Genomic DNA, 26,045 nt, shown 5'->3' with positions numbered 1-26,045 from the left:
CTCCCTTTCCCAATATGTTTGTGTGAGTACTTTGGTTGCTGATTAGCAATCAAAATAGGAAGCTTAGTAAAGTTATCTTCCCTTATACTTTGAATTAATTGTAGTGTCATACCGCCTAATCCTGAATGTTGTCTCCCGACCTTTCGAAGCCTCATGGAATCAGGGTAAACATTGTCAACTCGTCTCACTGCTAACTATTCACTATCCTCCCTCAACTGATGAATAAGTACCCCTCCAATTTAATAACACTTGAAAGAAGTACAGAGGGTTATAATGCATCCTAGTTGGGGGATTTCAGTGTCAGCATCAAGAGTGGATTGGTAGCACCACTACTTACCAAGCCAACCTGTGTTATATGATGAAAGAGCAAACGTAAGAGTAAAACTACTTGGCCTCATTCTTGCTAATTTTAACTGTTGCAGAAACATATATCATTGACAGTATTTTTAGGAGTGATTGCATAGTCCTTGTGGAGACAAAGTCCTGCCTTCTCTCTAAGGATATATTCCGTCATACTCTGCTAAATGGAATCAATTCGGATCTAATCTGGCAACCTAAAATTCGGCATCTATAACCGTTGTGGGCCATCAGCAGCAGCATTATACTCCACCGCAGTGTGTAACCTCAGGATCCAGCATCCTTCCCTCTATCACTCTCATCCAGCCAGGGATTTACCCTGCTTCCGTGAGGAGTGTAGGAGATCATGCTCCGAACAGCATGAGGCATAACTGAAAAGAAGGTGCTACCCTGGATAAATTACAAAATTGATGTGTGTGCATACTTAACAGTGGAAACAACTGTGATAGATGCAGCTAAGCAATCCTGCAATCAGTGGATCAAGTCAAGGCTGTGCAGTTCTGCATCCTGATGTGAATGGCTGTGACAATTTAAAAATATCACAGCAGGGGGAGCTACAAGAACATTCTCATCTTCAATGACAGAACCCAACGTGGCGATGTAAAAGTTAAGGCTGAAGCTTTACTAACAATAGCTAGAAGTGCCAAGTAGATGAGATGTATTAACACCCACCCTCCCACCTCTACCATCATCACCTCCCTCTCTCCCTCCTGAGGTCTCCAACTTCACAGATGCCATTCTTCAGTTCATTCAATTCACTTTGTGAGATATCAAGAAGCAGCTGATTGCATGGACTAGACCAAAGGCAGTTAAGTAGTGGTCCCCAATAACATTCTGGTCACAGTACTGAAGGCTTGTACTCCAGCACAAGTCATGACTTTAGACAAGCTGTTGAAGTTATAGCTATCAGAAAGGAAGATGATTGTGGTGGTTGGAGGCCTCAGCCTCAGAACATTAATGTCAGAATTTCTCAGGGCAATGTCTTAGCCACCTTCAACTGTTCCATCAGTGACCTTCCATCATAAGACCAGAAATGGAAGTGTTTGTTGCTGATTGCATTATACTCAGTTCCATTTGCAACTCATCAGATAATGAAACTTTGCTGACATGTAAGGCCAACCTTAAGGCTTAAACTGGTAAGTAACATCCATATCAGGCAATGGCCATCTCTAATAAAAGAGAAGCTAAGCCTGGGTGGGATGCTTTTTTTGGAGAGTTGATGCAGACCTGATGGGCCAAATGGCTGCTTTCTGCTCTGTAGGAATTCTAATAGACACAAGACATGGCTATTATTTCTTAAAACGGTTGTTGCATTGAAACTTTTTAAGTGGTGTGTATGCTGAACTGCTTTTGTTTATTATGGTGACTATAAAATTGCAATTCTTTTCAAAACTGGTTATTTTAAAAAATCACTTCTGCATATTAGAAGCATGCAGATATTATGATTAGTATTGAAAGCAATGCAAGAATTTACCTGCATTTAAAACTGAATGAGAATGTGACACCTAATTACAGATTTTATCAATCCTGCACTTTAAAACTTAATTCTTACAGAACAGATTTTCAGTATAGTACAGTCTAGTATGTAGAAATAATTCATGACATTGTCATTTTTTAAAATCAACTCCGCATGCATGTTAATGGATTTGCTTTCTTGAAGGAAATATTCATTTTGTGGTTTATGCCTCATCTTTAAATGGGGAGTCAAGGGTTATGAGAGGCAAATAGTAAAGGGGAATTAAGACACAACAGATAAGCCATGATCTTATTGAATGGTGGAGCAGGCTCGAAGGGCTGAATGGCTTATTCCTGCTCCAAAGTCACTATGTTCCTGTGTTAACTGTAATCATTGAGCTATTATTTTAAGCTAATTCTTCCTGTTTGAGTAGAAAGTACCATTTGTTTGGTGCTTGCTCATGAAAGGCCACTTTGCTGGAAAAAATGCACAACTCCTGTGTTCTGCCACTCCATAACACACCATATTAATCAGCCAGCGCTGTTAAGTGGCAGAAACTGTGAACTTATTATTTGTCTCTTTTAAAATGTTTCAGTTGAAAATGTTCAATTAAATGATTAGAGAAGAAACTTGATTATTGTGATTGCATTTTACTTGACCTGTACACATCTATCTTTTCCAAGTGTTAACTACTAGCTCATATTCTATCTTGAGCTACACGCAGAACACAATAGACCCTAAATATGTTGTGAAATCCTGTTTTGCCCATGAGACCCCTCCCCCTTACTCCGTGTTTTCTGTTGGACCTGTTTTTTTAGTCTATGCAATTGTCATTTCCTTGTTGTCTTTGTGACAGCAGTGTTCAGAAAGCATCTTTCGCTCCTGTTTGTGTAGTTCCAGCTCCAAGAACAAAAGCGGTAAAAGTATTAGTTGCCAAGAGCTTTAGGGTTGTTTCAATTGAAACTTACTTTAGACAGTTTCTTTCTTTTTTCGCCCCCTTGCTCCTGCAACTGCAGAGAAAATATCGTGCTGCAAAGGAAGCCTATGAACAACTTTTGCAAACTGAGAATCTTTCCGCACAAGTGAAAGCAAATATACTGCAGCAGCTCGGTAAGTGTCTCAGGCTCTCTTTTGTTTTCAATTGCCTTTCGTAATCTCAAATTATTGAACTTCTATTAACGTCCTAAATAGGAAGAAGATGTTGAAACTGTCACAGGGTGGTGCAGGTTGACAGTAATGTGTTTCAATCCAGATCCAAGTGATTAAAATTAATTTAAACTTAGGTTTAAAGATATTTTTCATTTCAATATAATTTGTATTTTAGTTTAGTTTTATTAAACATTTGAGAGTTCTATTTATTGTAAAGACATTACATTCATATGGCTGATCATCTTAGACTTCTTGAAGGGTTAAAACATGAACAGTGAAGTAGCATCAGTCAAAATGAATGCAATGTTGAGCTGTAGTAATATGTATTTTTCTTTGAAAGATCTATGCCATCAGAACCATTTTGTACCCTTTCCCTGGGCCCCTATATGACTATATCTGTCTTGTTCCACAGCCTTAAATTACAATGAAGTGATTTACAACTTGATCCAGCTAGGTTACACCTCCCAGTTAAATATAGTTTAGGAGGAACAAAATAAAATGTTTACTTTTCAGGCTGTTAAACTTTCCTTCATTCGAAACAGTGTTATTGGACATAGATAACTTATGTGACAATACTTTAGCATTCGAACTGCAACATTTTGAAACCTTTATTTCTGAAAAGAATATATGTACACGTTGAAAATCCTTGCTTTTTGTGACGATAGTCCTCTACTAGTCATTTTTATGCAATTCAGATAATGTTTGCTTCCAATGCATATTGTTGATTTATACCTTGAATTAGTTGGCATTACTGTGCTCAAATGTGGAATTCTTAGTTTGTTTTAAGCATATCTATAAATTTTCTGGCTTTACTTGACATTCAGTATTATTTAAAAATTGGCTATCTAGCTGGTAGGTAATACCTGGCGATTGTTGTAAAACAGTTTTTCAGTTTTGGAAAAGAAGATGCATGCTATTCTCACGAGCCTCAAAATGTCTATACGCATATTGAGGATATGGTCTTTTTAAAAGATATGTGGTAATATGTTCACACAACATTTGTTACAGGACCATATTCTGGAAATATTTAGTTTTGTTTTAAAGCATGCTGTTCGCTGTTCATTTGATAAAATTTTATGTTTTGGTCTTATTATTCTCTTAGCAAAAGCCATGAAATTGTATTTTGTGAAAAATTAACAATCCAGAGTATTGTTAATTTTAACTTCTAATTTAGTTATTAATTAAAATTAATTAAACTTATTTAAACTTCTAGTTTAACTTTTTATTTAACTTATTTACTACAATTCACATTGGCATGTGCTTTCAAATCTCCTCACACTTAAAAGTAAATTCTATTGTAACTTTGTTTTAAGTCCCACCAGACACACTTAGCTCTTTGGGCACAAGTTGGGGATTGATTGCAGTTTCCATTAGCTGGGAACTAATCACACCAGAGTGGTGTCCTGTCATAAATCTATTCACATTGCTTTTGGAGCTGTTTTGCTGACTATCTCTGCCATGTTGCTATGGCAATTCCATTGTTGACTTCTAACCACAGGTGCTTAAAATGCTGGCTTCTTATTGAAACAGTATCTTCCAAAGGAACTTGGGAAACATTTTATGTCTGGTGCTGCCTCTGTTCTCTACCCACTGTGTTTTTATGTCTGGTTCACAAGTTAGGTTGTTTATGTTAAAGTGATGGCTTTAATCAGGCTAACCTTTAAGCACCCAACTTCGAATGAACTAAACCTTCATTTTGATATTCTATGCAAGTTCTTCCAACTCAGTTTTGCTTATGTAAGATTACACAATGTTGGATCTTGTCTTCATAGCTAATTTAAAAAATTTGAAAGCTTATGATTACTTCTCGCTTTGCTGAAGAACTGTAACTGTGAATCAGATCCTTGCTGTGAATTGCACTTTCTCCATGTAGTGTGCATGCCATGTGCTTGCTTTCTGTGTACTCCCTAACCGTAATATGATTTGAAATTCTAGATGGGACAAATTTTTTCATTTGTTTAGAAAGTGATTATATAACGGTGTTCATTATGTTTTAAATGTTTAATATCCAAACATTTCTGTGATTCATAGATCATATCATTTGAAAACCCAAAGCAAATGGTACATTGTTGTTTCTTATGGGTGAAACATTAAAAAATAGGAGCAGGAGGAGGCCATTCAGCCCTTCGAGTCTGCTTTACCATTCATTGTGATCATGGCTGATTATCCAACTCAATAGCCTGATCTTGCTTTCCCCCAATATCCTTTGATCCCATTTGTCCCGAATACTGTATCGAATTGCTTCTTGAAATGTATTTTGACCTCAGCTACTTCTGATAGCGAATTCCACAGGCTGACCACTCTGAGTGAAGAAATTTCTCCTCGTCTGTCGTAAATGTTTTACCCCGCATCCTCAAGAGTGGGACCCCTGGTTCTGGACAGTCCTACGTTGGGAACATCCTTGTCTACCTTGTCTTGCCTTGTCTACCTTCATTTCCCCCCTACCCTTAACCCCAATGAATACAATCCTAACCAACTCAATTTCTTCTCATATGTCAGTCTTATCACCCCAGGAATCAGTCTGGTAAACCTTCTCTGAACTCCCTCTAGAGCAAGAACATCATTCCTTAGATACTTAAATTATTGGAAACCAAACTGCAACCACTATTCCAGGTGTGGCTTCACCAAGGCCCTGCACAATTTAGTAAGACATCCTTGCCCCTGTATTTGAATCCTCTTGCAGTGTAGGCCAGAATACCATTTGCGTTTTTTACTGTATGCTTGCATTCAGTGACTGGTGTACAAAGACATCCAGGTTTCGTTGCACATTCCCTCTCCTAATTCGTATTGTAATCTGCCTTCCTGTATTTTGCATTGCTTTTCACTGTAGAGGATACAAGTATCATCACTAGAGGGTATGAATGTAATGTCCTAAATATAGCTGTATATCAGGAAATTAAAGGGAGGGAAGAAATCAGGGCAATTACAATCACCAGGGAAATGGCATTTAACAAACAGGAGCTGTGTGCTGAGAGATCTCCAGGTGCTGATGTACTTCATACACTGGTCGTAACCAAAGTGGTAAATGAGATAGTTGATATGTTGGTTTTAATTTTCCAAAATTCCCTGGATTTGGGGAAGGTGCTATTAGGTTGGAAACTAGCAGATGTAACTCCTTTATTCAAAAAGGGAGGGAGGCAGAAAGCAGAAAACAACAGGCCAGATAGCTTAACACCTATCATAGGGAAAATGTCAGAGCTATTAGTAAAAATCAGGCTGAGTTAACATGATTTTGTGAAAGGGAAATCACGTTGAACCGATTTATTCCATGAAAGAGTCACGTGTGTGGAAAAGGGGAACTTGTAGATTAACTGTATTTAGATTTCCAGAAGGCATTTGATAAAGTGCCACATCAAAGGCTATTGTGGGAAATAAAAGTTCATGATTTAGCGGGTAACATTATTGTGGGTGGAAGATTGGCTGGCCAATAGAAAATCGAATAAATGGGTCTTTTTCTGGTTGGCGGGGTGTAACTAGTCACATGCCACAGGGATCGATACTGGAACCTCAACTCTATAATTTATATGAACAACTTGGATGAAGGGACCGAAGGTATCATTGCTAAATTTACTGATGATGCAAAGATAGGTAAGAAAATAAGTTGTGAAGAGGACATAAAGAGGCTATAAGTGAGTGGGCAAAAATCTGGCAAAAGGTGTTTAATGTGGACAAGGTTCATTTTGGCAGGAAGAATAAAAAAGAAGCATAATATCTAAATGAGAAATTGCAAAGCTCTGAGGTTCCAAGGGATCTGGGTATCCTGATGAATGAATAGCAGAAGGCTAGCATGCAGATACACTAAGTAATTAGGAAAGCTAATATCATTTATTGCAAGGAGATTTGAATACAAAAGTAAGGAGGTTATGCTTCATTTGTACAGAACACGGATGAGATTATGCCTGGAGTACTGTGTCCAGTATTGACCTCCTTCTTTAAGGAAGGATATAAATGCATTAGAAGCAGCTCAGAGAAGGTTTAGTAAACTAATACTAAGAGTGGGCAGGTTATTTTGAGGAAAGATTGGATAGGCTAGGCTTGTATCAACTGGAGTTTAGAAGAGCAAGAGGCAACTTTATTGAAACGTACAAGAAGGATCTTGACAGCATCATTGTGGAGAGGGTGTTTCCTCTTATGGGAGAATCTGGAATTAGGGCTCACTGTTTTAAAAATGAGTCACCCATTTAAGACTGAAACTAGAAGAAATGTGACAGAGGTGAGGAGATTTTTTTTGAGGTTTGTGCAACTTTGGCATTCTGTACTTCAGAAAGTGGTGGAGGTGGGTCATTATGTGGTGATAGATCCTTGATCAGCAAGGGAATCAAAGGTTACATGGGTAGATGGGAATGTGGAATTTGAAACATGAACAGATCAACCATGATCTTGTTGAATGACCTACATCTGCTCCCATTCCATATGTATGTATGTCCGCAAAAAATTAGTTGATTTAAGTTTCTGATTTTGGCATTCCATTTTGGAACATGTGCACATAGACCGTGCTTCAATATTTTTAAACATACAGTAGGAGCTTAATGTTTTAGACAGACAAACTGAATGTAATCTTGAAATGTTGATGAATGTAGTGATTCTTGTGCATTACAATAATGGCTTAAGATTGGGGAAAGAAATTAGGTCTTCGTGACATTGACATTCTGTTGCACAGATCATTAAATTCCTGTAGAACTGAATTTTTAATTATATTTTCATTAATATATTTTCAGTAATTTACATAGTTTACCAGATTAAGCAGTATCTGTTGCTGTTCTCTTTCGCTAATGCGGCGTCATAAGCATTTAAAGGTATCTGAAGTCTGTGCTTTTGTTATTGTTCCTTCTATGCTCAGAAGTTATTTTCTCGAGAAAAAATGACATATAAAGCAATTTGAACAATTGTGTTGGTAATAATTTGAAACATTTTTATCCATCAAAAATTGTCTTGTATGGCTGTGAATGTTTTATTACAGAAGTTGATATCCAAATGGATATACTTAGCTAATCAATGTTCATGTATTGCAGGCTGGATGCATCACACAGTGGAGCCACTAGGAGACAAGACAACTAAGGAAAGTCTTGCTATTCAGTGTCTCCAGAAATCTCTCGAAGCAGACCCAAACTCTGGCCAATCCTGGTACTTCCTTGGCAGGTAAGAATGAAGTTACTGGATGTAATGTTGATTTTTGAGTCAGTTATTTTAAGAATCTGGTATCCTGAATCTAATTATTTGTCTAAAGACTAAAATGAAAATCTGAAACCAGTTTGGGGTAGCATAGTGGCACAGTGGTTAGCATTGCTGCCTCTCAGCTCCTGGAACCTGTTTGATTCCCGCACTGTCTGTGTGGAGTTTGCATGTTCTGAGTTTGCATGGGTTTCCTCTGGTGCTCTGGTTTCCTCCCATGCTCTAAAGATGTGGAGGTTAGGTGCATTGGCCATGCTAAATTGTCCCTTAGTGTCTGGAATGCGTAGGTTGAAGGGTTTAGTGGTGTAAATGTGTGGGATTATGGGGATAGGGCCTAAGTGGGATTGTTGTCAGTACCAACTCGATGGGCCAAATGGTCTCCTGCACTGTAGGGATTCTATGATTCTTATGGAGCTTTATAACCATTCTCTTTCAGATGCTCAGTGACTTCTGTGCATTTGCAATATTTCTTGTTTTTGGTATTAGTTGTCATTTGTGTTTCAAAGTCCTTACTTTTGTTTGCACTTGCATTCAGCTGAGATGGTGACAGGTGCCAAGAATTCCATTCCTTGTTCTTGAACTTTGGATTAATTTGACTGGATGGCATTAGCTTATGCCATTCTAGAACTTAGTAAGTAGCCTCACAACACCACAGTAAAGTCCAGCAGGTTTATTTGGTAGCAGTTATGGTAGTGCTATCTCAAATAAACCTGTTGGACTTTAACTTGGTGTTGTGAGACTACTTATTGGGCCTACCCTAGTCCAACACCAGCAACTCCACATCACATTCTGGATCTTTAAATGCAGGGAGACAAAACTGTCAGTACAGTACAAAACGGGAATTAGTCATTTCCACCATGATCAATTGCTTCATCTTACATTCTGCATTGATCCTCATCTCTGAAATGCCACCATCTTTATTACTTTTCATGTCGACGAAACACTGAAGATGACTGTTACCCAAAAATAGTAAAGTTTATTTATTAGTGTCACAAGTATACGTACATTAACGCTAGAAAGAAGTTACTGTGAAAATCTCCTAGTTGGCATACTCTGACACTTGTTTGAATACAATGAGAGAGAATTTAGCATGGCCAATGCACCTAATCCATACATCTTTCGGACTGGAAGGAAACCGGAACACCTAGAGAAAACCCACACAGACATGGGGATAATGTGTAGACTCCACACAGTATCCAATGCTGGAATGGAATCTTGGTCCCTGGAGCTGTAAGACAGTGGTGCTAACCACTGTGCCACCATGTCAGAGCTACTGGGGTCATTGTTTATCCATTTTTTTTGACCTTGATCTCAATTAGCCTGATTTGGACAAAGCCTTAAAGCAGGGACTGAATGAAGTACTTCAGAGATTAACAATCTCACTCAGACCTCCTTGATCTTAAAATGAAAATAGAGGCAAGCAGAGGATTTCCAATAAAAGTTGGGTAGAATTGATATGGTGAGTTTGAAAAGTTTCTAAAGCTAAAAGTTGAAGTACCTGGAAGCAGCTGGATAATGGTAAATTTAGACAAGAATCAGTGACAGTTTTTGGTACTATCTTATATGTTTACAAAAAAGTGCATAAAATATACAGAAAAAGACATTCAGCCAATCAAGTCCATGCCAGAATTCTTGCTCCACCTAAATCTCTGATTTATTGGGTTATTGCAGTGCTAAAATTGCTTCATCACATGACCTCTGCCCTTTAAGCACCGACATTCCTGCTGTTGGTTTTTCAAGATGCATTAATTCCCCGCACCAATTAGAAAACAAACTGTATTCCCTTCTCCCCCATAAGCTTTATTACCAATTGGATGATCTCTATCAGTCAAACATCTTTTTTTCTCCTCTCCTCATTCCTAAATATTAGCTAGTAAGCTAATGCAGTCAAAGAAAATGGAAAGCAGCACTTTTTCATGCCCTTATGATATTTATCTGAGGTTGTTCGCAGCAGTGCCCTGGAGATTTATCTTCAATGTTTGGAGGCTGCAGGAAAATGTTGGAACAGTTAGCACCCTTATTCCTGAATTACATTATATATTCTGATGGAGTTTCTGCTTCTTCTTAAGTGACTGTAATTTAAGAAGTCAAGTAAGAAAAGTTCAAGTTTATTCACCTTGTATTATGAATGCAAAAGTTCCAGTACGAACATTATCTGCGAAGCAACTGCTTGAAATAATCATGTTTTATAAAATGTGTTCAAGGTGTAATTTGAGTAAGAATTTGGCCTCAACTTGAAGGTTTTCCACCCCTATTGGGCCATTTGGATAGATAAAAGTATTAGTTTGCCAGTTTCTCACTATTTAGTTGCATTTTTAACCACCATGAACAAAGCTGCCTTCCTGTCATTTCACTCAGATTGTGCAACCTTGGACGTTTCTTGTGTATCTTATTTTATTCTATCACTTGCTCTCCTCTTGTGTACTCTTTAAAAACTGAAGGTTGCTTCCAAATTCTGTGCGCACATACATGTCAAGCTATGGCTGGGGAGATGATTGACCAATGCAGACCACAAATTTTAAATTAAGCAATTCTTAATCCCTTGCCTCCAGTTGCCCTCCCGTTGCAAGCAGAGGTACAGGAGTGAATGTTATGTTCCTAAACTGATAATCTGGAAGACTGGCTTAATTTTCTACATGAATTTAAAACTGTTTAAATCCCAGCATTGGTAGTTTGAGAATTTGAACTCACTTATTGAAAATCTGTTGAAGTAACCATGAAGTTGGATTGTCATAAAAACTTGGTATCTGCAGTGAATTGATGGTAGCACTCTTGCCTCTTGAGTCAAGGCTATAAGTTCAGATTACACTCCATGGACTTGAGCACATAATTTAGACTATAACTACTACTGAAAAAGTGCGCATTGTTGGAGGTGCTGTCATTCGGATGAGATGTTGAACTGAGACAGTCTGTCCCCTTGGTTGAATGTTTTAAAGAGATCTCTTCTGTCCCTGATTGATTACTATTGTTCAACAAACATCACTGAAAATGATTATTTGATCTTTTCACAGAATTGTGAGATCTTGATGTGTGCAAGTTCTAACTAAATTTCAAAAGTGTAAAGTGCTTTAAGACGTCCCGTGGCCTTCAAAGGTGCTATGTAAATGTACATGTAAATACAAGTTTTTCTTACCCAGTTTGACCGATGACACTCCAGTCCCATGCCTAATGTAATTGTCTCTCAATTGCCATTTGTGAAAATGATAGAATCATTCAAAAATGAAGGTTGCATCAAAAGTAAGTCATGTTTTGTGTTTCAATTAGTAACTATAATCCTGTGCCTTACAATGCATTTGTGTTCTGAGCACAATTAAAATATTTTAAGTAGCAGTTTCAGTGGAGTTTGCATAAGCATTGTACAGGTAGGTTGCAATGCCTTGAGGATTTTTTAAACTGCATTATCATCTAAAATATACACATGAATTGGCACAATAACATCTGATTTGAATGTATATATTCTGAATTGTAGGTGTTTTTTTGCAGGTGCTATTCAAGCATTGGCAAAGTTCAGGATGCCTTCTTATCATACAGGCATTCCATTGATAAATCAGAAGCAAGTGCTGACACATGGTGTTCAATAGGGTAAGAAATAGCAGATAAAATTAGATGGCAAGATAGAAACTCAGGAATGTTCTGGTAATTTAAGTTTGTCGTCTTATTGTCTGCATATTTTCAGTCCTGTTTGTCATTTTGTTTACTGTCTTAGGGTATTGTATCAGCAACAGAACCAGCCAATGGATGCTTTACAGGCCTATATCTGTGCTGTTCAGCTGGACCATGGACATGCTGCAGCCTGGATGGACCTGGGAACACTCTATGAATCCTGCAATCAGCCTCAGGATGCAATTAAATGTTACATAAATGCAACTAGGAGCAAAAATTGTAGTAATACTTCTGCACTCACAGCAAGGATAAAGTACTTACAGGTAAACTGGTTTGGGGTGTGGTATCTTTAAATGCATATTATTCATTTTAAAAATTAAATGGATTATTTCTATTGGATTTAAAGGATTTATATCAATGGATTAGAAAAGAAAAACTTCTATATGGTTGTTAATGACTAACCATATTGCACAGAATTAGAAAGTATTTCTTAAGCAAAAATGTTTAGTTTAAACTGGTTAGTTAACCAGATACCATGCAGACAGAATTCCAAGGAATATAATTTGAATGGGCAATTTAAGTACTGTAAGAAGTTAATTATAAAATGCCTTCTGCTTTAATTGTATTTTTTAAATAGAAGTTACCGTTAACAAATTTGTAATCAAATTAGCTTTATGCAGTACCGCATAGCAGGTTATATGAATTACATTGTTAAAATCATGTTCAGCTTGCAGATCTGAATAAAGCAGTCAGTTTTTCACTGCTTCAGGTCTAATTGGAAGAGAAAATTGCTGAAAATCCCTTTTTTTTTGCCAAAATTGCCTGCTATATGGTATCTTAAGTGCAAAGCTATTCTTCTTTTCTTTAAGTCCTACCTGCCTACACAGTATTTCTACATAAGCCAATGCTGATGCAAATGACATTGAATTCTTCTGTTAAAGCTGCAGTATCTTTCTTTGTTTGACTTCATAATCTGAGGACATTTTTCGATCCATCTTGATAAAATTTCCAAATGGCCGAGTAAATAAAGGTATGCTTGGTGCAGAATTAGGCCACAGGAAGCTTCCAAATTACATTCCTAGTCTGTGTTGAGATAACTGCTGAGAACTAGGATTTTAGTTGGAGATGGCAGAGCCAGCTAGGGTTTCACACTATATTGCAATTCAGTAACCACTGCCAGAAATTTCTTCAATATCCAGGGACGAGAAGACTGGGTTTAGGTGTGATGACTTTTATGAATGGCACGCTCAATGTTTTCGAGCTCACATCTGAAGAATACTGAGTTTGCAACTCTGCTGAGGGGCTGCTGGCCATACCTCAACAAGAATTAGTACCTTCAGGAAGTAGGGAAAGAAAATTGAGGATGGAAAAGATTTTGCAATTCACATTGAGGTTTAGGGACCTCAGTTATTCCAATACTCAACATGGCACTACTGATCCAATCAGTTGCTCAATCTTCTTGCCTGGCCAAGGATTATCTTGGACAGTATCAATGGTTAGCCTTTCAAAGAAAGTGGAGTGGAAGGAATATCAGATGAGATACTGATCCTCAGCTAAAGTCTAAGTGTACTTTCCAATGCAGGGGTGGGGGAGGGAGAGGGGCTGGAGAGAGAGAGAGAACAAAAGCTCTGGCTGAGTTTTTTGTCCATTTTCACCTTCACTGGTCACTGAGGCTATACGTAGTGTATGTTCTGTAGTCCTTTCTGAGCTCAGCTAACTCAGCACAGACCAGAGGTTAAACATGGAATCTTCTATCCTATATGGCACAGTAAAATACCAAGCAGCATGTTTACCCATGGAACCATCAAATGTACTGATTTATTTTCCACAAGAGCTCACAATGTGCTTGATACTATCTTGCACCAAATAATTGTAATGGATATCTTCAATACAATTTGATTTTCTGCATAGCACCCTTATCCCATTCTCTAATTTATATATAATAAGCACTAATATGAAACATCGCTTATTTTGAAGCAAACACAATCGTGCTGGTTTATAAATAGCGGAAAACTATTTGACTCACTGCATCTATGCTGTTGCCTTATCAGAACAAAGCAGAATTAATGTGACTGTTCTATTTCTTCCCTATGATCATCTACTTTCAGCTGCTTCAGCCATTTGTTTGCCCTTAAAAGATCTCATCTCTGTGTTAGCTATGTCAAAGTATTTCATACTGTATGGCTATGTGTAAAGAATAGCTCCCTCATCCTGTAGCTATCTAACTTCCCAATTAGGGGAAATCGGCTTTCTTTATTCAACTTGATCTCTTGGCCTTCTTTGCTCCATTGGAAGCAGTATCCTGAGTCTCTTTTGTAACAATTTTTTGCTCCTATTTAAAGAAAGATAATGCCTTATCTTTAATCTGTAAACAAAAGGGAGTGAAACATTTGTTACAAATTGTTAGTGTTAAAGGTAAAGATTTTATAATTTATAAATCTAAACATTCCTGAAATAACTTGTAAGCAAGAAGCCCGTTGGAAAAGCAAACACAACAGAATTCTGCATTTCTGAAAATTTCCCTTGTTGCAAGTTCAATTTTGGTCCTTATTGGAATAATTTACTTTCTCTCACCATTTATATTAGTACTGATTTTAATCCCATGTCCTATGGCTGCACTTTTTCCCCCAATTTCTCATAGCTTTTTCCTCAGTGTTCTTTAAACTGAGTGCAGCGTGGGTCGTTGACTTGCAGTTGAGTTGATTGCAGTAATTTCACTCTTGAGAAGCTGTGTAGGATAAGACGCAAAGAACAATGCAAATTCTACTTTTATTAATGCTTGCTTGACTATCCTTTTCTGTATAGATTGAAGTGCTTTAGATTCTTTTAAGCATTTTAATTGATTTGGTGCTTACAAAAAAATGAAGCTTTTTTTTATATACAAGTCAACTAAAAGGAAACTGCAGCTTTTAAAGACTTTAAGCTTTTAGTTTAATTTTGAATTTAAGTAGAATAGAAAAGGAATTAATAGGATATTAATAACACCACCCATCCCTGCGAGATTTAATCACTTTGATGTTATGTTACTGGGAAAAAATTGTTACATTTAAATTCAAAATCATATATTTGTATAAAATATATTGTATAAAAGTTAACAGTTTTTGTTCTGATTTTGATTGATTTTTTTCACCGCACACAATGCAAAATTTAACAAATTAAAACCTGGGCAAGTTGCTCAAACTTCACACAGATGTGTTCTATCACAAGTTTAACTGAAGTTTTAGTGTGATCATAAAGCCACAAGTGTTACATGATTGTTGAGCAATTAGGTGGTTTGTATGACTGATCAGTTAGCTTTCATTTACATAATCGCATCACATACTTTTTACAGGCCCAGTTGTGCAACCTTCCACAAGGTAGCCTACAAAGTAAAACCAAAATGCTTCCCAGTATTGAGGAGGCATGGAGCCTACCAATCCCAGCAGAACTTACCTCCAGGCAGGGTGCCATGAATTCAGCTCAGCAGGTGAAAATTATTTGTACCTCAATTGTACTTAAGCATTTTAGCTTTATAGTTTTAAAGGTACTTTCTAGTGGCTAATACATTTACACACGCACGCACACAAAACAGTAACTCTGCAAAATCTCATCAGTGGTAGGATTTGAAGAAATGTATTCATCGGATTACAACTATTTGGGTCTGTGAGATTACCAAAATATTTTTAAAGGTCCTCGAGCTGTTGAGATCAAAATTGGTGATTTCTCAAGCTATTGGAAAGTAAATGTTGAACCATCCAATTGTATGCAATACTTTGCACTATTCATACATAAAGCTGTATTTATAGATAACTACATCAACTATTGCCCAGAACTGGTCAGATTTTTTTTCCTTGGTACTCAACTCTGACAAAAATGGAAATGAAAAATTAGTCTAAACAACACTTAATCGTTGTTCAGCTGGTGAAAAATATATTCTGTGATTACGACTGCACAAGTGCACGGCAACGGGGAATCAAAAGCATAAAGAAAATATATCTTGCAAGTACTTTGAAATGTTGCCTAAAGATTTTCTTTCCAATGCTCTTCTTTTGTGTGTAGGCTTGTAAACCTCACCATCACAGTAATGAACCATTAGTAGGCCTCAGTCAGCAGTCACAGCAGTCCTTACCACTACACATGGTTCCTTCTAACCAAGTAGATGACCTATCCAGTCCTGCTAAGAGGAAAAGGATGTCCAGTCCTACTAAGGTAGTAATTCCAGTTGGTTGATTCCATTTTAGTCCTTTTGAGGACTGCAGAATGAGTTCAGCATTCAAATGAAAAGGACACCGTGGAAAAATGTAGTTTGTTAAATAAATGCTTCTAAAAGGTTTAAAGTGGCCTGTGATGGTATGCATCTCATTTGTAGTGTACTCTATTCAACATGAAATGTACACTTTTTTTATGGATGTTCTAGAATGGAGGACAGGAATACCTTTTCAACATTTTAACGATGGTTTGGTATTCTCGGCTGAATGTACTGTGTTTTTTTTTAAGCCATTTTTAATGGTAATGTTATCTTGCATGCCAGATAAGACAGTCAATTTAAAATGAAATGTGTCACGTTTATGATCTGTTGGTATAATGCACACTGATGTATAACAACCTTCCTTTTTATAGTGCCTTTAACACTGTAAAATATCACATGGCAAATCAACTTGATTGCAAGCCAAAGGAAGAGTATTTAGAGCGATTAGCGAAAATCTTGACCAAAGCGTTTCATTTTAAGGAAGTTTTTAAGGCTAAGAAGTTGAGGGAGATATTTCCAGAGCTGAAGGCACAGTGAATGCATGGAACTTATATTAGTTGGGACTTGGACAGCTGTTTATAATGAACATAGTTTATAGAGAATAGAAGAATGGAGACCGGCTAGAGAGCATCAGAAAAGTTAAGTTCGGAGGTAACAAAAGCATGGATAAAAAGGTTTCAGAGACATGAATTGAGATAGGTAATATTAAGATGATGGATGTAGATGATCTTAGCGATGGAGAGAATATGAGTTTGGAAGCCTAGCTCAGGAGTAAATAGAACTCCGAAGATGTAAACTGGCTAGTTCAGCATGAGACAGTGACCAGGGAGTGTGGAATGTTCGGTGAGGTCCAAAACAATGTTTCAGTCTGCCCAGTTGTTTAGTTGGAGGAATTTGTGACTCATCCAGTCACACAATGGAAAAGTGAGATAGCAGAACCTAGTGTTTTTTTTTCAAACGCTGTTGCCAAGGGGCATCATGCAATATATGAGTAGGGAGGCTGTGCTTTAGTTGTACAGGATATTGGTGAGACCACATCTGGAATACGGTGTACAGTATTGGTATCATTTCAAGAAAGATGTAGATGTATTGGAAGCAGTTCCGAGAAAGTTTGCTAGATTAATACCTAGAATGAGCAGGTTGTCTCATGAGGAAAGGCTGGGCTTGTTATCCACTGGAATTTAGAAGCTCCAGGGGCAGTGGTGTGAGATTGGGAAGAGAAGTTGGTTCAGGGGATATTTTTGTTACAATTTAGATGGGCAAGAATAAAATCTGGGCGACCATTTTGCCCCATTCAGCTGGACACAGCAAGTATTGCAGGTTAAATCATCTCAGTTACAGACAGGCCAAGAAAGATTGAGTGTGCAGTGACATAAGACATAATTTGTGCCATAGATTAGGGCTGTTTCTATGCTGTGGCAAGGATTGAAATCTGATTGGAGAAATTCAAGCATGTAATTGCAGATGGACAAGAATTTGGGCGACAACGTATTCAAGAACTTCAGAAGTTGATATAACTGATGTGAATAGCTTGCAAGGCTAGGGGGTAGTGTGGGAGATGACAGCAAGTTTGAAACGCAGAACGAAGTAATTGAGAGAGAACAGTTTACTGTTAGCAAAGGGTTGAGGAAGGGAAGATGGAGCAATGGAGGTCAGCAGTTTAGTGGAAAAAGTGGATAAAGAGGTGGATCTCATGGACAAAATGAGTTTGAAGGGGGCATGGGTGTAAATGGGAGAGAAACTAGAGGAAGATGTATGTGGCTTTGGTGTTCTAGAAGGTAGCAACCTTAGAAGATTAGCTTGGTGGGATGGGGGAAGAGAGGAATGTGATGGACAGGTGAATGGGTGGATTCGGTCTTGATGAGAGTTTGTGAGTTCCTTCTGTTTGGTGGAAAAGGCAGGCGGAATGTGCAGAAGTTGGAGTTAGATTTGTGGTCGAAGATGATCCAGGAATAGTGAGCAGAGGAAATTGTAGCCTGCTGGCACTTGATCTGGCTCAGCCACGTCTAGCTTAAAGCAGTTATGCATCAGATGTTTGAATCTGCAAGCTTTGAACTTAGTGACTTGAATTTGAGTTTTGTACCAAGGGGATTCAGGGAGGGAAAGAGTATGGGATTAACTAGTGACGCGGGCACCAGAAGAGGAGATGAGGATGTGATTGAGCAGATCAGTAGCTGCAAAAGTATTGTTGCAAGTGGGCAACCAGAGTGATTCACGTTTTTTCAGTGTTGTAGCAAATAATGCACCACATGCGTTTTAAGCAAATTACATAGGTAATCTATTCAACAATTTATTATGTAGTCTTCAAAGATTTTGCAGGGTTCCCAAAATATCTCATTGCAGCGTATGGGTTTTAAATTTCTGTTTAGGTATGTTCTTATTTGCTCATCCATTTTCTGCATTTAGCTTTTACTGGTGCTCTGTTCAGAAATGGTACAGAAATTTTACTCAATTAAATTGGAAATAAGAAATTATTCTGTTTAGGCAGTTCCATTCTTTTTTCTATTTTCAGCTAAATGCTCCAGATGTCTGGTCAGGTGGTCACACATCACACCATCCAGTACAACAGCAGGTTCCATCATGGTATCTGACCCCTCAAAAATTACAGGTATGTGGTTTTATTATAATATTTTGATTATACAGTAATTCTGAAATATTGAGCACTATTTTCAGAAACTTACTAGTAATATGCACACTGGTGTGCAGTCTGTGTCTACTAGGATGGCTCAGCTCTAGATCTTGGGCCAAGCGAGACAGAAGAGCTGAATTCCTGAGTGATGTTATCAAAACAACATATCTGTACTTTAAATTTATTCATAGAAGTTGAGGGCATCATCTGTAAGCCATCCCAAATTGCCATTGAACCTCCTTTTTAAATACATCTGAGAGGCTTGCTAAGTCACTTTGGAGGACAGTTAAGAATCAACCACATTATGATCAGGAATCACAAATAGGCAACATTTCCTTCTAGGTAGTTTCAGGGTTGAGGTTGCTAACGCTAAATAAAAATCTGATCTATTTAAATTCCCCAGCTGCTGTGGTGGAATTTTAACACGTGTCTCTAGACCATTAGTCCACATCTCTGCTAGCTGAGTTATGTCCCACGAAGTTACAGTATCTCTATGTTGTGTGGCATCAAGGAACCCTATGAAATTGAAGTCAGTTGAGAAGGCGGATGAAAACTGCATGGACTGGAGTCCTATCTAGCACAAATGAAGATGACTGTGGCTGTTGGAGGCAAATCCTATAAGCCCCAGGACATTACTGCAGGAGTTCTTCAGGGTATCATCCTAGGAGTAACCATTTTTAGCTGTTTCATCAATGATCTTTCATCATAACACCAAAAATAGAGATGTTCGCTTATGATTGCTCACTACTCATGAGGCCACAGATTCTGAAGCAGTCTGTGTCGAAATGCAGCAAAAACCTGGAGAGCATTTAGGCGTAGGCAGGTAAGTGGCAAGTAACGTGCATGCCACACATGTCAGGCAATGATCACCTCCAACAAATGAGAATCTAACTAGCTCCCCATGACAATTGTATTATCAGCACTGAAGCCCCTTGTCAACGTACTGAAGATTACCACTGACCAGTAACTGAACTGGACCAACTATTTAAATATTGTGGCTACAAGAATAGGTCAAAGATTGGGAATTCTGTAGCCAGTAACTCGCCTCCTGACTCCCAAAACCTGTCTACCATCTACAAGGCACGAGTCAGAACTATGATGCAATACTGTACTTGCCTGGATGAATCATGCTGCAACAGCACTCAAACTCGACACGAACTGGGACAAAGCAGCCCACTTAATCAGCACCCCAACCCCCTTATCACCAATGCACAGTGACAGTGGCATGGGGCACATATAAGACACTTCGCAGTGATTCACCTTGGCTGTTTATGAATTCATGACCTCTTTCACTTAGAAGGAAAAGATAGCAGATGCAAGACCAGCACCTGCAAGTTCCTCCTCAAGCACCGTGTCAATCCTAACTTGGAACTATATCCACCATTCCTTTACTGTTGCTGGTCAAAATTCTAGAACTCCCAGCCAGCAGTGTGGGTGTTCCTACACCAGATGGATTGTAGCGATTTAACAGCTCTGGCCTTGCATTGACATAGTAAAAAGTCTGACAACACCAACCTGGTGTTGTCAGACTTTTTACTATGTTTACGCCAGTCCAACGCCGGCATACCCACATCATGACTACTTGCATTGACATCCCAGGAAAGAATCTGGGACGTCAATGGAATCTTCTCAAGGAAGCTTCAAAGGACAAAGGCAGCAGATGCCATGGGAAAGCCACTTCTTCCAAGTTCTCCTTCATGTAACACACTATCATTACTTGGAAGTGCATCAAAGTTCCCTTACTGCTGCTCACCAAAATCTTGGAACTTCCACCCTAACAACAGTCAATAGTTTCACCACATGCACAGTAGTGGCTCAAGGAAGCATCTTCTTGGGGGCAGGTAGGAATGGGCAATTATTGGTGGCCTTGCTGATGGTTCTCACATTCCATGAGTTAATACAGAAGTGCACGTTTTGAAAGCAACTTGATATATCCGCAAGGCATAAGCTAGATAGAATGTATGGGCGAATTGTGGTTGCATTTAGTGATATGGTCTAATCTGTTGGTTTCTAATTGCTCTATCTTTTGATGAGGATTTGAATTTAATTGTATTTCAGTGGGGTGAAAGCATGTGAGCTTTTTGCATACACAAATATGCCTAACTCATGCTTATCTTTGTGCAAAATTTAAAACGTTCTTAAGTTTATATTGAAACATTAGTTTTGCAATGAAACAACATTTTTAATCTTATGGTTGTGTGAGTATGTATCTTGGAGCCTCAACGATGACAGCATGGTTGCTTCCTTGATCTAATAATTTACATGTTTCTGAAAATTATACAACCTAATGTTCTAAATAAAAATTTGCTTAGCAAAAGAGGATTTCTTGCAACGCATGCATATTCCAAAAATTCAAAAGGACAAAATAGCAAATGTGAAATATAGACATAAATAAGATCAATTTGCTTGGGTTTCTCACATCAGGGTGCCAGGCTTGCAACATGGCTTGGTTACTTCAACATTACAATATTTAATTATCATCGATTGATTAGCTTTTGCCATTTTCACATTGCGTGTGAAATCAGATCATGTGGATAGTTTTTTTGCTTTCAATGGGGATCATTATGGAAATCCTAATAACAGTGATGACCAAGACCTGTACTCTTACACTTAAAATAATTCATGTCTTGGAAATCGCAAGACTGCTACCTACTCGAAGTGTTCCAGCGCCTTATACAATACACATTTTACTGACCGTTTAGTAAGATCATTAGTGATCCTCAGCCTCAGCTCCTCTCGCCTGACAGATCCTTGTATTTCTTGATTCCCTTAGAGTCCAAAATTCTATCAATCTCAGCCTTGAATAACCTAACATCCACAGCCTTCTGAAGTGGAGAAGGTATTCTGCGTACGGGGTCCTTGTGCATGAGTCGCAAAAACCCAGCTTGCAGGTGCAGCAGGTGGTCAGGAAGGCGAATGGGATGCTGGCCTTCATAGCGAGGGGGATTGAATATAAAAGTAGGGAGGTCTTGCTGCAGCTGTATAGGGCATTGGTGAGGCCGCAGCTGGAGTACTGTGTGCAGTTTTGGGTGCCGCACCTGCGCAAAGATATTTTGGCCTTGGAGGGAGTGCAGAGGAGGTTTACTAGGCTGATACTGGAGTTGAGGGGGTTGAGCTATGAGGAGAGGCTGAATAAACTAGGCTTGTACTCATTGGAGTTTAGAAGAATGAGGGTAGATCTCATTGAGACGTATAAGATGATGAATGGGATGGATAGGATAGAGGTGGAGAGACTCTTCCCGCTCAAAAAAGACAGTAGGACTAGGGGGCACAGCCTCAAGATAAAGGGGGGAGGGGGCGGTTTAGAACGGAGTTGAGGAGGAACTTCTTCACTCAAAGGGTGGTGAATCTCTGGAATTCTCTGCCCGTTGAAGTGGTGGAGGCTGCCTCGCTAAATATTTTTAAGACGCGGGTTGATGGTTTTTTGATAAGAGAGGGGATTAAGGGTTATGGGGAGAGGGCGGGAATGTGGAACTGAGCAGCGACAGATCAGCCATGATCTTATTGAATGGCGGGGCAGGCTCGAAGGGCTAGATGGCCTACTCCTGCTCCTATTTCTTATGTTCTTATGTAAAACAAACATTCAACTCACAGTGAAGAAATTCCTTCTGAATTCAATCCTAAATGGTCAATCCCTTATCCTGAGACTATGATCCCTAGTTCTAGACTTTCCAACTTGTGGAAGCAGACTGTCAGCATCTATCTTGTATTTCTTGAGATCACGTCCCATTCTTTTAAATTATAGAACATAGAGGCCTGTTCTATTTGAGCTTATCTTCCTAGGAATCAATCTAGTGAATCATTGTTGTATGTCTTCTAAGGCAAGTATATCTTCCTTGGGTAGAGAGACCAAAACCGTGCAGTCTACTCTGGGGATGGTCTTACTAAACCACTCTGCAATTATAGCAAGACTTCCTTATTCTGGCACTCTAGCCCCCTCGTAATAAAAGTCAACATGCCATTTACCTTTGTAAGTGGGTGATACAACTACATGTTAACTTTTTGTTCCTTGAACAGAGTCCCAAATCCCTCTATACCAATATGGTTTCTTGCCATTTAAAAAGAATGCTTTCCATTCTTATCAAAGTGAGTAACCTTCAATTTCCTCATGTTATCCTCCATTTGTCAACTTGCCCACTTTAACCTGACCCTGTCTTTCATGCATTACACAAACTGCAAACTACTTCTGCTTATTTGACTTGTCTAACGTGTAAAGTATTTATTAGACATTTCAAAATTTTCAACCAATCTACAAACTGTAAAGGAAAATTCCAGCATGGCACCGTGATGGGCACTGCTGCCTCACAGTGCCAAGGGCTTGGGTTCAGTTCCAGCCTTGGGTGTCTGCCTGTGTGGAGTTTGCATGTTCTCCCTGTGTCTGTGTGGGTTTCCTCTGGGTGCTCTGGTATTTTTCCACACACCAAAAATGGGTAGGTTAGGTGGATTGGCCAAAGATGTGTAAGTTAGAAGAATTAGTGGGGCCAATATATGGTGCTATGAGGATAGGGCCCAAGTGAGATGCCTTTTCAGAGTTGGTTGGACTCTGGGCTGAATGGCTCCTTCTGCACTGTAGGGACTCTGTGAGAAAATTCTGTAGATTCTGGACAGTCCCAGTGGATTGGAAAGTAGTAAGTGTAACATTGCTGTTCAAGAAGAGAAGATGGGGATCAATTGGTCTGTTAGCTTAACAGTTTTCATGTCACAATACCTGTAATCCCCATGAATTGTCTGAGCTTGCAAAATTTCACCAACCATCCAACGCACATCTCTTTAACCTGTGCTTAACCCTCACTCCACTCGCATTGTCTATACCTTTAAGACTTGATTACCTGTAAAGACTCGTATTCCAACCATTATTTTGTAAATTGAGTTTGTGTCTTTATATGCCCTGTTTATGAACTGAAATCCCACTCACCTGACGAAGGAGCAGCGAGCGCTCTGAAAGCTAGTGGCTTTTTCTACTAAATAAACCTGTTGGACTTTAACCTGCTGTTGTGAGACTTCTTACTGAGCGTAACAGGCACAGGGAAATGGTACTACTGTCAACAGTTTCGACACTGCTAAGGCACCTGTAAACACTCCCACCAGCATTTTCTGATCCTTGTTATTTATTGTTGCTGCCCATATGATTCTGCTGACCTGAGCCAAGGATCCTTATTTTGTCCTTGCATTGTCCTGTATTCTCATGGCTGCTCCTCTTCTCCATTTTGTCTGTCTTTTTGAAATAAATATCCTGGAATCTTTAGCTGCCAATCTTGAACTGTGTGCAACCATGTTTCTTAAATAAAGATAAATCGGTTTGATTCAGTAGTGTTTAAGCTATTAATTGACCCACCTTGTTATGAATGTTTCATGCATCCAGATAAACCATCTTTAATTTTAATGTGTCAAATCAGGGAGAAGGGTTAATTGCAAACCCTTTGTCCTGTTTGTCCTACACTGCTCCATAAACTTAAATGTTGTCTTCGGATTTATAAACTTTCTTTCATTTAAGCCCCCCCCCCGCCCCGCTCTTTTTTAGTTTGAAGACCTATCTACAGTCCTAGTTCTAAGATGTGCCCTGCCATTTCAGTGGAGCCCATTCCAGCAGAGTGGCTCCCTCCTTCCCCAGCTACTGCATCAAGAATAGAAACCCATGTCTCCACAACATTCTTTAAGTCACGCATTCAACTTGTTGAGCTGTTTAACTCCATGTCAATTTGTGAGAGGCTCAGGTAGAGATTATTAACCTTTGAGGTTTAGTGTATTAATTTGGACCCTAGTTCCTCAAGCTACCTGAAATATAACACAGCAGGGAGGAGGAGGAGTTACCTGAACACAGAACTAATTTCTTGATCAACCTATGCTGCTGGTTCCTTTTCACTGCCCTCACTTGAATGGCTTTCTGTTGCACAGTGCAGTAGTCAATTTGTTCCTCTACCCTATAGACCTGCCCTCATCTGCAAACACAGCAACGACCTTATATTTGCACAGTGCCTCGAGGATCCCATGTTACCCGATTGACTTGCATAACAGCCTCCTGGACCATATCCTAACTAAGGGAGCATGTATAATCTTTGGAATTAAGTGTCCAGGTAAATCTTCCTCCTCCCTGCTGTGTTGTTTTTCAGACTCCAGCTCATCGTTTCTGAGCTGAAGTTCTTTGAAATACAGTCACTGCAGATGTCGTTGTCCAGGATTGCAGTTCTCTTCACATGCTGCAGTTGCAACGCACCACCTGGCTATATACCATTGGTTCAATTTATTAGTCCATTTACGTAATCAAATTAGCTTATAATTTTCTTTAAAATAATTATTTAATGTACTTAATTTCATGAACCATAACTGAAATGTTTACCTGCAACCCAGACCACTTGCAAGTATGGGATGCAAATAATAGCACCAAATTCCCAACTTTTACACAGTATGCGAGCATCTCTGACCAGTGTGTGCTGACCATTCGCCATATTGGTTTTCACCCCACACATGGGAAAAACAGAGCATATTTTAGATCAAATTTATGCAGATCAGTTTGCATTTCTCTTGAGGTACAGCGCAAAAGCTCTGGCCTCTTCCGTTCGAAGATAAGTTTTCTTCATGTTAATACATCATCATGTTCAAAGACGTCTTTAAGAAGCAGCTACTTCAGATCATAGCTGTGATGATAATGGTTGCCCTGGCTTATGAACAAAAATTCAATTGAAATTTTCCATGTCAAACTTGCACATAGTTAGACGCATTTGGGCAGATGTAAAGCATGCAGACGTAATATTTGACCAGCACTTCACAAGTGGTAAATGTTGTCATTGCATTAAATCAGAACTATTGAAAATATATCTTGCTTTACTTATCTTTCACTTATCAGTTTCTCTTTACCCACTATTCTCCCCCACCAATCTCCACTTGCTGCACTCTTCCTCTACTTCCGTGGCTCTCCCATATTTCTCTCTCTGCCTTTATCACACTCTCTTTTTCCTTTTGTTGCCTTAGGAGAGGGTTCTGGGCACCAGGTGGAAAAAAGCGGCATCAGGACTCTCGAAGCAGGACATTGTTGATCACAACATATAAAAAGGGAATGATGAAAAGCAGTGTCAGTTTTGGAAAAACATGTTGGATGAAACTAGGGGGATTATGGGAATTTAAAAAAAAACACAAGCAGCTTTTTTACCAGGTTTCCCAGCAGGACCATATTGGATTGATGTAGTTCTTGCCATGCTGCTCTTCTCCTCCAGTTAGGATTCAATTCTTATTTTTCGTGTTTTACTTACAACATAGTGCCAAGTACAACAAGAGGAAAATTTTAAACTAGCATCAAGATACATTAAAGTCATTTTTGGAACATTATTGAAATACTTGTAGCGATAGTTGAATGAAAGAAATTAGTCTCAACCCCTGCATCTGGCTATATGATGAAAATACAAAAAGAAATAATCCAGAAATGTGTATTCCATATAATTGGAATAAATGATGTA

The 26,045-nt window shown here is 38.7% G+C and overlaps 1 protein-coding gene across 2 annotated transcripts in view; it reads left to right on the top strand.

Moving 5' to 3' along the window:
• Positions 1 to 26,045, top strand: part of kdm6a (lysine (K)-specific demethylase 6A) — a 233,402-nt gene that overhangs the window by 150,657 nt on the left and 56,700 nt on the right. Inside the window, exons 9-15 of one of the 2 annotated variants that reach the window (XM_080203827.1) lie at positions 2,830 to 2,923; positions 7,975 to 8,101; positions 11,618 to 11,716; positions 11,841 to 12,060; positions 15,069 to 15,203; positions 15,776 to 15,925; positions 18,478 to 18,573. In XM_080203827.1, coding sequence (XP_080059953.1) covers positions 2,830 to 2,923; positions 7,975 to 8,101; positions 11,618 to 11,716; positions 11,841 to 12,060; positions 15,069 to 15,203; positions 15,776 to 15,925; positions 18,478 to 18,573 — 921 coding nt within the window. The remainder of the gene's footprint in view (positions 1 to 2,829; positions 2,924 to 7,974; positions 8,102 to 11,617; positions 11,717 to 11,840; positions 12,061 to 15,068; positions 15,204 to 15,775; positions 15,926 to 18,477; positions 18,574 to 26,045) is intronic. The other variant, XM_080203828.1, reaches the window with a different exon arrangement.

This window comes from Carcharhinus amblyrhynchos, chromosome 15 (genome assembly GCF_965287045.1).
Source record: "Carcharhinus amblyrhynchos chromosome 15, sCarAmb.v2.hapA, whole genome shotgun sequence".
NCBI classification, from domain to species: Eukaryota; Metazoa; Chordata; class Chondrichthyes; order Carcharhiniformes; family Carcharhinidae; genus Carcharhinus; species Carcharhinus amblyrhynchos.
Note: the sequence above shows the minus strand (reverse complement) of the source record. Positions and strands in the feature narration are given on the sequence as shown.